The 16,402-nt window shown below is 39.6% G+C and overlaps 1 protein-coding gene across 2 annotated transcripts in view; it reads left to right on the forward strand.

Moving 5' to 3' along the window:
* The window catches only part of adam19a (ADAM metallopeptidase domain 19a), a 107,180-nt gene that overhangs the window by 4,886 nt on the left and 85,892 nt on the right, over positions 1–16,402 (forward strand). For both annotated transcript variants that reach the window (XM_080872622.1, XM_080872623.1), the window contains exon 2: positions 11,299–11,378. In XM_080872622.1, the coding sequence (XP_080728748.1) occupies positions 11,299–11,378 (80 nt within the window). The remainder of the gene's footprint in view (positions 1–11,298; positions 11,379–16,402) is intronic.

A 16,402-nucleotide genomic window follows, 5' to 3' on the forward strand; every position in this document is an offset into this window, starting at 1 on the left:
GTTTGTAGTACATGAGACTGAAGGTTCCACTGGTCCGTTATGTGATGAGCTGTAACAGTTACGTACGATTCAGTGGCTCTCGAAGTCCAAGAATCGCATGTCAAAGCAACTGTCTCTGCCGAGCTGAGAGAGTCCAGCACTGTCGCTTTGACTTCTTGGTACAACTTTGGCAGAGCGATGTCCGTGATGTGTTGTCGGGAAGGAACGGTGTAACGGGGCTCCAGCGTTTTAATCCTATTACGAAATCCTTTATTCTCCACAACACTCAGAGGGCGCATGTCTTTGCAAATAAAAACAAGTACTGACTGCGTTATTTTTGTTGCACGAGTTGAAGTTGCTGGTAGTTTCAAAAAGTTAACTTCTTCAATTGTCCGTTGAGCGAGATCACCTCATTTCGTTTTAAAATTAGCATTTGACGCTACATCGCTATGGTGTCTACACACGTGTGTTTGTAAATTTGTGGTGTTACCCGAATATTTGACTCTATTTGTCATAAATCCAAAATAAGTCCACACATCAGCTTTGAAAGCTGCTGGGGCCGGCTGTATCCTCTCCTCTTCGGTCATCAGTTAGCTAGCACAATTGGCCACTCATCCACTGTTCTACTTCGTTGGTTTTTGGCAAACTAGACGCTTCTACAGTTATCGCGAGACCTCATTTTTCCGTAACGTAAAGGCGGTAAAAACGGCAAACAAGTGGCCGGAGTTTGAATTGCAACATACAAAAGAAATACACAGTAAATGCATGTAATTTTTCAATTAAAAAATCGATAACACTGATTTTGAATATCGATTCAGTATCATTACACGAAATATCGCGGTATTTTAATGTATCGATATTTTCCTACATCCCTAAAATATATATTAGCAATAATATAGATATGTAAGTATATTACAGAAATGGGTCTATTATGGTATGTTATAATGTACACGGTATGAAGGTATGTTATGAATATGCTATAACTATAAGTATGTACAGGCTATGAACAGGATATAAATATGAAAAACTATACAGAATATGAGATGTACAGCTATACATAAATGTGAACTATGCAAGTAATAAACAGTTGTAGAATTAAAAATTATTGTATTTTACAGAATGATTATTTATACAGAATTATACAGTAGTGCAGTTAAGATAAGTGAGATATGTGGATAATTTCTACAGAGGCTATATAAAGTGCTAGTGGTTGAGATTGGTGGTTCAGACCATGTTATTATTGTGTCCGATACAGTTGTCCGTTGTGTGTGTGTGTGTGTGTGTGTGTGTGTGTGTGTGTGTCCAGTCCATGTGTTTAATGTGGGTCAGATGTCAGGAGGCAGAGTTCAGGAGTCTGGCAGCTGTGGGGAAGAAGCTGTTCCGGTACCTGGTGGTCTTAGTCCGGAGGCTCCTGTAGCGCCTCCCAGAAGGCAGGAGGGTGAAGAGTCCATGTGCTGGGTGACTGGGGTCTTTGATGATTTAACAGTGTTTCCTGAAAACCTTCTCTTTAAAGCCATAAAGCCTTTGAATGAAAACAAACGCTGTTGTGACAGTGATGTACAGTCTTGTGGTATTATTTCTATACATTTTACGTCAGATAAAAACTTTGGTTGTAAGCTTCAGATAATTATTTAATAAAAGCGAGACATTTTAAATGAGAATAAGAAAGTATTTCCTTGTGCCCACCTCTCCCTGTTAATTCCCTACCTGGCCCCTGGCAAAACTTTGCTAGATCCGCACCTGCACAGTTACCAGCTGTCAGCGTAAAAAAGGATCCTGGTGTTATTTGTCTCTCAGAAACTTCCCTTCAACTCATTCATGTCACCTAAAAGGTAAGCCTGTTTCTCCATCACCTGTTCAGCTCTGATGATTCAGTAAGGACATCTCCTGGTTTCATCTTCATGTTTCCCTCTCACCAGATAACCAAATGATATCATGACCAGCAGTTTTACAGCTGTGGCTCCAGCAAACATAAGCTGATACTAGAAATTAATATTAAATAAATTCTAACAACAGCTGATCAAGCTTAAACGTGCTGCTGTTGCTGTTGTCCGGTGATTTCCTCTTTCTGGCGCAAAGTGGGCGATAAACAAACAAGAGAGACAGAACTTGCTCCAGAAAAACCGATCAGCTGATCATTGATCGGTTTCATGATTGAAGTAGCAACAGGAGAGGAGGGGGACAGAATGAGAGAAGAAGAGGCAGCTGTGCAGCGTAAAGACAGAATAACTCCAGCTTTGTGTCTTTTTCCATTCTAGCTGAAGTCCGGGACAAACTGTTCCTTTTCACCTCAATACGAAGCGCGTAATATTTTCTCTGAATGCGGGACGATTCCGTCTTTTTACAGGACGGTTGGCAACTCTACTAACTAACCTTATGAATAAAATAAAGTTCGCTCCAACAATTCTGATGAAAACTCCGTCATGCTAGCTAGTACGCAGTACGAGTTATTGTAACTGACTGTAAAAAGTCAGCACAACGAAAATAAACTCCACCTAAACTTGGTTTATATCTGACCCAGATAGACTGCAGGTCATAACTTCTTACCTGAAGTTCAATTCACCTGACACTCGGACCCGTGCTGCCTCGGGTCTCTCCTCCTCCTGCCTCCCCTCTCCCTCATCCACCTGCTGGCCTCCACCACTTGCTAATGTTACTGAATCTGTGGAAGCTCCGCCATAGCCACCACCAAACAAATGAGTTGTTTTTACACACCGGCCAGCATCTGGCCAATCCACCACCTCTCATTGTTTATACCGTTACAAAAAAAGAAAAAAAAAATCGGCCCACCAAGTTTGTCCGATGGCCAGTCCAGCTATGGTCATGCCATCACGCGTGCTTGCTCATAGGGGTCATATGTTTGTTGGGGTTTTCTGTTTCTTTATATTATTGTAGGGTTTTTATCTTACAACAACAGTTACCTTGAGATAGGGCTGCTCAATTAATCGAATTTTAATCACGATTACGATCTGGGCTTTCAACGATCATTAAAAATGACTGAGCCGATTATTAGCCCCTCCCTCATTTATCCGCGACACCTTATAAACCGGTCCTGGCGCAAAAAAGGTTGGAGACCGCTGATTAAGAGGACCCGAGGGAAGCTCGGAAAGCTAAGCAGAAGTTATTTGGAGAGGAGAGTGACTGCCGTTGGTTGAAAAGAGAGGTAAAAAAAACTTCAGTGGTGTTGCACACTATTTTATATTATTTTTTTAAAGTCATTGTTAACCCTTTAAAGCCGTCAAAGCAGCACGCTCCATTTTGTGTAACTATTTTTAAATCCCTGTAGAACCGGAACTGCGTAAGCTAGCGCAATAATTTGTTTTGCATATGAAACCGGAGGAGTTGTACTTACATCTTATGCCATCAGCTTGTCCTCGGTCACGGTTTCCTTCCACATAAAGCTTTGCAAAAATTGCATAAAAAGCGCTTGCAGGAACAAAAACATAATATTCCAGAAAGACGTTTTGCAGATCCGATCAGCTGTTCGTAACACTTCCCACAGTGAAACAGACGTCTGCGGGAACTATTGCATGTCCGCCATTTCCTGGCCGAAACCGGAAGTGACGTCATCTTCGCGGAAAATGTAGTTTTTTTTTAACTTGTAGGCCTTAAAAGCCTATACTGGTCATGTTTGACTTTTCTGAATAGTTTCTGTGATGCTTAACTCAAATTGCACTGCTGGAAATAGCTTATTTTGATGCACCTGCTGTTTTTGCATCATAGGATTGTTTTTTGGTTTTTCCTGTAGTATATAAAAATTGGTGTATCTCCAAAATAAAACTATGAACACACTCAAAATAAATTTCCTGTTGATGTAAACTATTTTTTGCAACTTTTTTGTATTTAAAGTTTTGAGGGATCTTAAATTTCTCCAAGTAGAAATATATGTAAAAAAACCAAAAACGATTTTCAATTTTCTTGTAGTTTATTGCACTTTTTTGCAATTAATGTAGTTACTATGGACTTAATGCATACATATTATTAAAATATGGGCTATAACAGTTGTATAGCAACTTGAAATGCTCCCACAAATGGCACTACAACATGTAAAAAAAATAATATAAGCTCTGGCGGACTTGGTCCTATGGTAGGTCTTAAAGGGTTAAATAAATATCGTCAAATAATCGAGATCTCAATTTCAGTGAAAATAATCGTGATTATCATTTTTGCCATAATCGAGCAGCCCTACCTTGAGATACCTATTGTTCTGATTTGTCGGTAATAAAAATGGAATAAATAATTGAATTCCTGCATCTTTTCCCCATTTTCCTGGCTTTGGTGTTTCATACAGCTTCGTGATTACTTCATTTGGGGGTGCAGTTAAAGGCTGAGCTCAGATTGATAAAAATGCTTGATTATGTTGTTGACAAAGCTTTAAAGGCTGTAACCTTCCAATTCTGGTTATAGTATTCCCGTATTTGGGAAAAGTCCTGTTCCAGATTATCTGTCTCTGTGTTTGGAAACTATCTAGTACTCCCTTTACATAGTTTCAGTTGTAAGGCCTTTTTTAAATTAGGAGGAAATTTTGTGTAATTCACTTTCAATGCGGTTTTGTTTATATAGAACCAAATCACAGCATCAGTCGCCTCAAGGCACTTTATATTGTAAGGTCGACACTACAATAATACCTACAGAGAAAAACCCAACAATCATATGACCCCCAATTAGCAAGCACTTTGTTGACAGTGGGAAGGAAAAACTCCCTTTTAACAGGAAGAGACCTGCAGAAACAGGCTCAGGGAGGATCTGCCATCCGCCACGACCAGTTGGGGTGAGAGAAGGAAGACAGGATAAAAGACATGCTGTGGAAGAGAGACAGATATTAATAACATAAAAAGAATAATATAAAATACATAGTAAAAAAAAAAAATTATACTGGGTTTAAAAGCCAAACCCAAAAGGTAGGTCTTTAGAGCAGATTTAAGAGAGCCAGAGATTAATAACAAGTATGACTCAATGAAGAGAGGTCTATTAACAAACATTCTTTAATAATTACATTTTTTAGTAAGGAATGTGACTTTCTTTAGCTAAGAAACACAATTCCAGAATAACAAATATATTTTTCTGCAACATATCTGAATAACAAAAAAGCTTAACTTAAGAAATGTTAAACATGACATATTTCACGCAGTAAACATTAAAATTTTTACATTTTCAAAGCAATGAGTAACATATTCATACATGATGTATGTGATCATGTCATGTGAGTCAACAAAGTGAAGTTAACTCTGAACTTTGGTTAACAAACAGAATTCCTCTGAAACTTCCTCAAACCAATGAGCACCATATTTCCTGCATGCTGTATGCACTCATGTTTTCCAAAACATTTTTTGTACTACTTAGCTGTGTTGTTTTTGAAAAAGTTGTTGTATCTCATTAATGTAAGTCTCTCAAAGCATTCACTTGACAGTCTGTTCCTTCTGGGTGTAAGCACAAGATTGCCGAGGCTAAAAAGCCTTTCGGCTGGTGCGCTTGATGGTGTGGCTGTGTTGTACCTCAGTGAAATTGCCTTAATCCTGGGAAATTGGCGAAGAACACCCAGCTCAGACCCAGCAGATTTCAAATATTCCATCACCTCTGTTTCAGCAGAGTAGGTACAGTCGTCCTCCTCAAATGAAAAAAAGTCATCAGTGGAGTTAGCAGGGTTCTTGTGATCTTGAGCAGGTTGTTGGTCTTCAAGAGACAACCCACGGCACTCTGTAGTAAGCATTGCCCTAACCATGTCTTTTTTCTCTTCTTCTCTGATCTAGCGTAGCTTAAATTTAGGCAAAGTGACTGCAGCCAGGAGAGCTTCTTTATTGTCCATCATTGAGGAAAAGCGCACCTTGATCGCCTATGAGAAAAAAATACATCAGACACTTCACATAAGAGCATGATAAATAAAACAAAAATTTATTTTAGGGTAAGGGTATATATAGATTACCTTAACAATGATATCAGGGAGGGATGCTATCAGCTTAAGCTCGTCCTGCAGTGCCAGCATCCTGGACATCCAAAATAGCAGTTCTCTTCTCCTTGCAATATGTCTAGTGCAACAGTGAGTGGCTTCAACACGATACAATACTCCTTTAGGAACAGATACTCCCGATCAGTGAAGCATTTGACTCCAAACTGAGTGCAGACCGTATTTAATTCAGCAAGGGGAATGTCAGTGATCCTGGACAGAGCGTCGTGAAATGAATTCCATCGTGTTGAAACAGGCACTATGAGTTTTTTCTTGAAAAAATTATCTACCAACTCTGAAGCAACAGAAGAACGGTTTGCTTTTGTCCACATTGCAGAACACTTTGAAGCCGAATGTACTTGCTCGATTTCATTGCCGATGACATCATATGTGTGTCTCCCTCGAACTCTTTTACATGCTAGCGCTGCATGTCCTCGTACAAAAGTAGAAGGAGCAATCCAGTGTGCCGTCATTCCGAGAAAACTTTTGTTATGGCTGGTCCAAATGTCAGCAGTCGTGGAAATATATTCCAAACTCTCGAATGTCTCTTTAAGCTCCATTTCCATGTCAGCATAACACTTAAGTAGAAAACGTTTTTCGATCATGCAGTGCTGCTTTTTTGCCACACACAGGTATTGTGTTTAATATGCACCTAAAAGACGGAGACTCTACAGTACGCAGCGGTAGCATCTCTTCCACAATCATTTTCTTAAGCTCACCTTCAGACACTTTCTGTGCTGCTGAAGTGAAATCAAGTTTCGTCTGCTTAGCAGTAGTTGCCGCGGTGTTATCCATGGATGATGAACAAGAATCACTCAGAAGGCTTTATCTGTGCTGCCGTGTCAGGTGCTTCAGCAGATTACTCGTGCTATTGACTGCGGCCGATAATTTTTTCTCCCCAGGACATAGCTTACATATTACCGTAATGTTCTTGTCTGCTTGTTTTAGAAAAGTGAAGTGACGGGAATATTTCCATTTCATAAAACAGGCCCCCGCTTCAGCCGAGTCCGACATCTTCCGCTGTAGGATACGACTATGCGGCAAACTGGCGCGAAATGACGTACAGCTGCACTACAGTGATGTTAAAGCGGCAGAGTTTATTTTTACCTTTAGAAGATAAATTATTGAAATTAAATAATGATTTTCAGCGAGTTCAGTTATTTTACAATGTAACGCAAGTACATTGCGTTACATTGTAACGCAAACTTCACATTTACCTAATGACTGACACTATCACCACTATTGGGCAGAGAGGTCAGTTTCATGATGATTCATATGCAAATTGTCATGACCATCGATCAGTGGTTATTGATCAATGACCATGAGTACCGTTCACAGAGAGTTGAGGAATGGCTGCAGTCACAGGATTGTAAGATGGTGAAAGATGTACCCTTAGGTCAGCTCCTCGATTCAGAGATGGTCTTTCCCAGTTCACATAAATGACAACAACAGTAGCAGACCCTGATCACAAGATGGCAGTAATTTATACTGGATTTAGTATAGGCTAGATGCATGCACCCGAGTGACACTGTTGTCTAAGATCAAAGGAGAGAGATCACTTTACTTTGGTATTTTTTCATTTGTCTATTTTTAGTTTCAACAAGATGAGCATTGCTTACCTTGCTTATCCTGCCAGAAGGCCACTGCTCCTATCTTGGTTGTTGTTGTATTTGTATTGTTCATGTTATATCAACCATAGTTTCTTTGTTTGATAAATCCCATCTAGTCCAAAAGTATACGTCAGGTGCAACTTTTTCCAGTCTGCATGCTGGTATAGCTTTGAATATCTTATAATCTACATTGCAAACACACTTACTCTCATGGTCCGGAGCAGAGATGGGCAGTAATGCATTACTGTAATCTGATTACTTTTTTTCAGGTAACGAGTAAAGTAAGGGATTACTATTGCAAAAACGGTATTCAGATTACCGTTACTTTCCCGTAGGAACGCTGCGTTACTAAAACCGTGATTTTTTTTTTTTTTTGTGAGAATGTCTCATGACGGTGATGTAAGCGAGTGCGACGTTTGTGACAACAGCAGTGTGCATATCAACAATGGATTATATATCGAGTGCGGGAGAGAGTATGAGCGTGCAGCGTTTAAAATAGAGATGGCACGATACCACTTTTTTATGTCTGATACCGATACCGATATCATAAATTTGGATATCTGTCGATACCGATATGAATCCGATATAGTGTTTTTTAATCAACAAAACTGTTTTTTAAATATCTTGCTGCATTTTGTATAAGTTCATACTCAAGTTTAAAACAACAACTACACTAAAGCTATTCTGTTATACCTGTATGCAAAAAAAAAATTTCATAGTTCAGCAATACTGATCAATCTAATAAACTTAAACCTACACCATCCTCCCTATTCTGGTATTTTAAAGAGTACTTATGGTAAATATTAAGCAACCTAACTAACAGGGTTCCAACTCCCAGCAACAACAAAAATAAATAAATAAAAAATAGGGAACCACCCCTCACGCTCCACCTCATGATGCTTAATCGACGTAATCAACCTTAATTTGATGCAGTGTGAAAAAAAATGCACAGAAATCAATTATTTTTCAAGAAATATTAAATAGATTCAACATCTTTCTTCAACAAAATTGCAGACTGCACAGATGGTACCTTCCCAAAGGAAAAAGTACTATAGCTTACTAGGGTATTTATATTAGACTTAATAGTCACTATATACAGTAATTGACTTCTATTCATTTTACATCAAATTAAAACTTTGGGTGTCAGATAATTATTTATTAAAAGCTCGACATTTTAAATGAGAATAAGAAAGAAAAGTATGTCTTTGCCCCCTTTTCCCTGTTAATGCCCTATCGGCCTCCCTGGCTAAACTTTGCTAGATCCGCCCCTGCACAGTTACCAGCCGTCAGCTACGTAGAAAAGGATCCTGGTGTAGAAAGTAATATTAAATAAATTGTAACAACAGCTTATCAAGCTTAAACGTGCTGCTGTTGTTCAACCGCTGGTTTCCTCTTTCTGGTGCAAAGTGGGCCAAAAACAAACAAGAGAGACGGACTCACGACAGAAAAGCCGATCAGCTGATCATTAAGCAGTTTCATGATTTCATGATAGCAGCAGGAGAGGGAGGGGGAGAGAAGAGGCAGTCGCTCCATATATCGTTTGTTAAGCTTAACGCAGGAATGCTTTACAAACATTCAGAGATGGACTTACACACTTGCTTTACTTCTCTCGGAGATAACTTTGTCGGAGATGAAATGCCGGGTTGCTAGCGAAGCTCCACATGCTATCCAGACCACCGACAGGTCCCGCATGCCACAGCCGCTCTATCACGTGATGCATACTGCTCCGACGTGCTAACGTTCTGAGGTGAGTTACGGCGTGTTGCAAGTTTTGTGAGGTGCTTTCGTGATATTTAATGGATCGGATTACATTTTTTATTTTTCTCCGATATCCGATCCAGTAATTTAGGTCAGTATCGGACCGATACCGATACATAAATATCGGATCAGTCCATCTCTAGTTTAAAATGTTGAAGTACTGACCTTATTTTGAGTTTGATTCCATAAAAAGTGACAAAAACATTAGTGTCCCGTTGTGCGTGGGAAGAAAACTTCTTTTTACAGCGAAAAAAACCCCCTAAACTTCCAAGCAAGAACCGAGTGCGCTACCACGTAATGGGAAACTCACAGAGAAACTCGCGGATTCTTAAACTGACCACTGCGGCAAACCTGCACCAGGGCAAACCTCCGCCTACGCCACTGCTGCTTTACAGGTGAAAAAAGAGCAACAGGACCGCTAGTCTTTGATGTTATTTATTTTCTGCTGTGTTTTACTTGCATGTATTTGAAAGAGTGAGTGTAAACACACACACACACAAAAAATATTTTATGTGCTGGAATGTGCAGAAAATAGGTTTAAATATTAAACAAATTTCTTCCAGTCAGAGAATGTTGCATATAATGAAATTTTTGCTTGATGCATAAAGTTAAAAGGTTAAAACTAATAAAACAAGTTTTAAAAAGAGACTTTTCATTTGATTACATTTTGTATGATGGATTATGTAGAAAAAGTAGAATTGGGCTGAAAGATCTATCGCTTTATCACCTACTCAGGTTGTAAATCGTGTTTTTAAAAAGTAACTAAGTAATTAATTACTTTTGAAAATAAGTAATCAGTAAAGTAACGGGATTACTTTTTGGGGAAGTAATCAGTAATTAGTTACTGATTACTTTTTTCAAGTAACTTGACCAACACTGGTCCTGAGTCTGCTGGCTCAGTGTTTTGTGTTTCTTTATGCTTTTGTTTATTCTGAGTATGTATTCTGTTATGATTTGCCATTTGTTAGGTTTCTGTTCTGTGCCTGCCCTGGCCCCACTTCTGTGTTCTGTTTGTCTATGGTGTCACTCTGTCTGTTTAGTTCACTGCCTTGTCTGGTTCTCTGTGTCTGAGTTTCCTGTTTTATTCTGAAGGTCCCCGTCTCATGTGAGTGTGTTCTGTTTTCGAAGCTTTTCAACACAGTCCTCTCTGGTGACATCTGGTGGCCAAAAATATGAAGAGCAGCTTGAATCCACAAAATAAAACCAACTGCTTCATTAAGATTGCTCACTCTACAGAGTGGAATTCTGTCTGATATTGGGCCACCGTTGTGTTGCTTTAAACGTGTATTTTTTGGGATGACAAAAATGTTATTTATTTCTTTAATAAATCATTTTGACCAGTAAACTTTCCTTGTTTAAACATGCATCATGGTGTGGTCTTTCTTTGCTTGTGACGTCTTGATGTTGGTAAATACAATCATTGAAAAATACCACGTTACATATAATGATATACAACACATTATGGAGTATGCTTCTGCTGTGAGGTCCCGCCTCCATGTACTTATGCAGTTAATCGCTAGATGGTTATTTTTATAAATAATATTACATTAGGGAAATTTCCCTATAATTTTAATAAATTTCCCTTTTTTGACACGCACCGGAGCGTCAGCTTCAAGCGGGCCATCACTATTATTTAGTTTTCCCAGTTTAGGTTTCTTTAGTCATTTGTCATTCCTCACTGCCTCTTCCGTCACCCTATTACTTGTAAATAAACGTCACTTGCATTATCAGTTAACTGCCTGCATTTTGGGTCCTTTTCCCTCCAACACAACACGGCCTCGCCTCGACAGCCGTGACACTGTCACCTGACCTCAAACAATAAAACAGAATACTGAAGTTTGTCTTATTCAACTTTCCTAAATTAGAAAGGAATGATATCTTTTATGCAGTCTGACTGCTATTTTTTTTCTTAGAGATGTAGTGATGCTACACTGTCAGCAAGCTGACCCAGTCTATGTAAGAAATCCCACATTATATTAATCTCCCTAATTCTTTTGTGTCTCCAAGGACTGCAGCAGGGAAGGACCGTGATGGTGGAATGGATTTCTCCAAGTCAAACGAAGAGGCATAAAGAACCTGCCACAAAGGTCAGATATATGTATATATATATATATATATATATATATATATATATATATATATATATATATATATATATATATATATATATATTACCGTACACCCTGCCCTATATGAGACAACTGTTGTTGTCATTTGACACCATATTAATAAATTTAAAGGGAAAGGGAAAATATCTCATTAACCTTTCACTTACCTTTTATTTATTGTCACTAAGCTCCATGGCAGCTTAAAATGAGGCTAAAAAAGTGGTATAATAATTGGTCTGTTGTCCATGGCCAGTCATTTAACTGTTTATTATTAGGCCAGTTTATGTGGCTGGTAACTACTGTAGAATGAAAGTCCATGTCTTAGTCCAGCCTCATATTGCTAATTATAGATCAGTTTGTAGTTGTACTTGGTAAGTATGTCTGTTGCTGGACTCCGCCACAGGTGGGATCCAATGTATGAAGATGAAACAAAAAGTCCCAAAACATTATCTATACTTATGTCCAAATATATGTACATAATGACTGCACAATTGCTTGGTATCTGTACTTGTACCTGATTTTTGACTTTGAATATTTAAGCATGGCCATGGATGTTAGTGGCAGCAATGTTGTTGTTGTTTTTTTTTTTTTTAAACCACCTCTGTCATTAAGGACATCTGTTATCATGATGGGATGCTTTCCTCTGTGGATTCTTTATTCACTTGAAAGCTTTTACTGCCTTCATCGCCAGCCGACACATTGTTTCAACCTCCACAACCTTTACTGTTTCAGATGGACACAAACATACTAAAAGATACACATTCAGGTGGGAGAATGAAGCCACTAAAGTTTTAAACTCATCTGCTCATCTTGTTTGCATGAAATTGGTAGTTTGGAAACGGTTTTCAGTGACTTGCTGTACTCAATCTCTGTTTGGCCTGATGGTACCTTGATGCCAACCAAGGAGGAAAAAATTATTGTAAAAAAATTGTTAATTTACAGTTTGTCCTACTCTTATTAGCGTCAGCTGTATTTAGTCCGCACCTCTTAGAAATAAATAGAATAGATCCGTCACTGTTACAAGAACAACAAAACACAGTATGGCATCTCTTCATTAGCTGCGTGTAGATTTTTACATTAAAAATCCTTTAAAATAAACAAACCAAAAAAAGTTATATATATATAAAATAAATAAAATATAAGAAGCAATGTCATCAGTGGTAGTACACATTGAGTAAGAGGTAGGAATGTTGCAAAACTGTAAACGCTGGCAGCAAAACGTGAACACAACTTCAACACAGCTGTCATCTTTACACACAGCAACTCACAATTGAAAACACGTTTCTAATGGTGTGTTCAACCCCTTTGAACGAAACTGCAAGAGTTAAAGATCTACAATATCAGTATGTGCAAGTGTAACCTACACATACTTTCAGCAGCGACTCTTTGAGTACAATTCTATGTCCATAGGCCTACTGTTTGTATTCTAGATTGTTACAGATGGTACTCTTGCAGTACTGTAGACTATACTGTAATGCACATATATCTGGAGTGCATATACTGTAAATACACTATTTCACAAGTCTCTTTCTGCATCACTTACACACACTTATTTTTATAGAGAGTGTATTACATAGAAAATCTATGGATTACATAGAAAAGCCCCATGAATATATTTTCCATAGATGAAGTAGGGTTCAATCTGGCAAAAAGGAGGTGGAGAGGCAGGAACATAACTGGTCAATGTCCCTGGCCAAATCCCTCACCAACGTACTGGCAATTGTACCCTTTGTGCATTTTACACACCGGCCTGGGGGCGCTGGAGTGCAACACAAGAAAAATAATAAAAAGAAGTAAATCACACAGCGACAGTTTTACAATGACTAGTCGTTTTATTAACTTGACAGGTAGCGAGCGTCAGGGCGGGCATGGCCAAAACAACAAACAAAACACACTGGAAATGAATCAGAACTAACTTACCTATAGTGAATCAACCCCAAAAGAAAATACAAACCTCTAACCCAGGGGTGCCCAATCCCGGTCCTCAAGAGCTACCGTCCTGCAGCTTTTAGATGCATCCTTGTTCCCACACACCTGAATCAAATGAATGGCTTGTTATGAGGCCTTTGCCAAACATGATGGCATGCTGAAGAGATCAAACCATTTGATTCAGCTGTGTTGGAGTAGGGATGCATCTAAAAGCTGCAGGATAGTAGCTCTCGAGGACCGGGATTGGGCACCCCTGCTCTAACCTGTCTCCCTACCCGAAACAGGAGAAAAAGGTTGTAAAAGAAACGGCTTCCCACCCCTACAGCTACCATGTCCAGATACGACTCTCTAAACTGTTTTTACTGCAGCCCAGCTCTGTCACACGCCACGAAGGGCCCCAAACTCACTGGAAACAGGAAGTAGTAGGAGGGGCTGGCGGCCCAGTCAGGTCCCAATTTGTAGCTGGCCTCATTCCCTCTTCCACCAATGGTCAGCCTCCACCTGGAAACTTACATAACAGACATCACAGAGTACAAACAATGCCCCCCGCATGGTGTGGCAAGTAACAGCACCACACGGCAACAATGACCTGGGTCATAACATGCAGCTATAGGTAACTGGGGTGGGAAGCATATTGCATTACAAGCATGTTGATTGTGATGTGGATGAGGTGCTCTGGCAGACTGAAAGAGAAGAGAGGATGCAGCAAAGTTGTTTTTTTTTTTGTTTTTTTTTTTACTGTAACTCTATGCAGTAGGTTCCTCTGTTGTATATGCAGACCACGGTATGCAGTGATGGGAGTACAAATAACGAGTACAAGTAAGTTACAAGTAATGCCGTTACTTTTTTCACTAATGGGTAATCTAACTAATTACTATTCCTATCGTTACAACGCCGTTACAGTTACTAACAAGAAAATGCGGTCCATTACTAATTTTTAAACAAACAGACGGTTGAAGCTGTGTTCAACTTACCGCATCTTATATCGGTTGTACGGAAGTAGCTGACTACGTAAGTAATCTGGACTGTACAGCTTTAAGCAGCTGCGCACGCTCCCAAGGACGGTAATCATGATCACTGTCTAGCACAACACCTGGAGCTCAGGGGGCAAAACTGAGCTCCAGGTGTTGTGCTAGACAGTGCTGGCATGAGTGCTTCGGCTCGACATCAGTAGCATCAAAGAACTTATGCACACAGGGACTATTCGGCACATCATATGGACATCTACCAAAGAGCAGCTCGCTAACTGCCTGACAAAAGTGGGGATATCAGCACTTGGACTGCTAAGAGCCCTGAGAGAAGGGGAATGGCAGCTAGAAAGCTGAAAGGACTAATGACAAAAAATAAAAAATTAACACTCATAAAAATGTTTCTTTTAAACACTAGTTTGGAATGTTAAATTATGTTTATGTTATATTGTTCAAAAAGAAAAAAAAAATTGTTCTAATCTGTTTTCCTTTCCTTAAAAGAAAAAGGGAAGATGTTAAGATGTATCTGTCCCACTGCGCAAGTGTCCGGTGAAGGGGGGCATGGCTACACGCAGGCGGGAAGGGGAAGTAGGAGTTTTTGGAGTGTCAGTTTTTTCTTGTGTGAAGGAACGAAAGAAGGCAACCATTAAAGTTGGAGTTAACATACCAGTTGTGTGATTATTGGACTAACACGTTTACTGTCTAGGACAGCGCAGCGAGCACTCTCTGCTTATGAGTAAAAAAAAACAAAACAGGGGAAGTTTTAGGAGTGACGGAGGGAGAGAGCAGAAAAAGAAGGAGAGCAAGTTTTGCGATGTGAGAGATTTGTGACGTTTAGCGTGTTTGAGTGTGTAGTTAATGTGTTGTCTTGTGTAGTTAGTGTGTAGTGTTGTGAATAGTTTTGTGTTGTGTGTCAGAACAATGAGGCGAATGCTGTCTCCAGGTAGAAACAGGAGTGATACACCTGCTGCTTTCAGACCTGCAGGTATCAGGCTGTGATGTCTCCTTTATAGTGGACAGAAATAAATTTTTTGGAGTGGCGCAAATAATTTGTGTGGCATCTTATTGAAGAACAGCTGATTGTTCTGTAAATAGTTTGAAATGGTTATTTAAAAAATCAAGGTAAAAGGTAAATGGATGCAAATAACTTTGTTGTTTGCAAAACTTGTGCATAGGATTTTAAAATTGACAATTTATATTTGCATTTTAAGTTATGAAATATGATTCATTAAACATGTTTGTGGTTGTTACAGTAAAAAATATAACCTTTTCCACTCTGATTTTATGTTTTTTGTCTGATTTTTGATCAATTGCGTTAATACAGTATATCAAAATGAAAACATGACTGTAAATTCAGACACGTGAGGTTGTGCTGAAAAGGATGATACCAAACAAGGCAAAGGAAATAGTTTTTAAAGGTGAAATGTGGAGGAAACATCAAAAGTAGTTAAAAATGGCCAATTATACCCTGGACCCCAGAGGGTTAAACGTTTTCTTCAAAGTAACGCAATAGTTACTTTTTAAGTAATTAATTACTTTTCAAGTAATTAATTACTTTTAGAATCTTGTAACTCAGTTACTAACTCAGTTACTTTTTTTGAAGAAGTAACTAGTAACTAGAATTAATTACTTTTCAAAGTAACTTGGCCAACACTGATGGAGTGGACGGAGAGTGTGCGAGTGTGAAGAGGAGTGGACGGAGAGTGTGCGTGTCTTTCCCGTTCGTGTGTGGCCCCCCGGAGCCCGGCTTTCCCCTCACTTTTGTAAATAATCACCTGGTGCATCATAATAAAGACTCTTGTGCTTTCAAGACCTAGAGCCTGCGCGTGAGTCCGTTCAGTCCCGTTGTGACAGAACGGTCCAGCCACAATGGACTCAGCAGGCTCGGCGTCACCCGCCCCAGCCCCGGTCTCGTTGGATGAGCTGTTGCAGCGACACGAGCATATGTTGATGCGGCTCAGTGGAGACGTTGCCGCTTTGTCTCTGGCTCTCGCCCAGCGGACCCCGTTGACTGACTCTCCGCCCCCGCCAGCCTCTCCGGCAGACGAACCCATCCCGGGCGCGAGCGCGTCTCAGCCCGCAAGCGCGGCCCAAACTACACCTGTG

Source organism: Rhamphochromis sp. 'chilingali' (genome assembly GCF_963969265.1).
Source record: "Rhamphochromis sp. 'chilingali' genome assembly, chromosome: 1".
NCBI lineage: Eukaryota > Metazoa > Chordata > Actinopteri > Cichliformes > Cichlidae > Rhamphochromis > Rhamphochromis sp. 'chilingali'.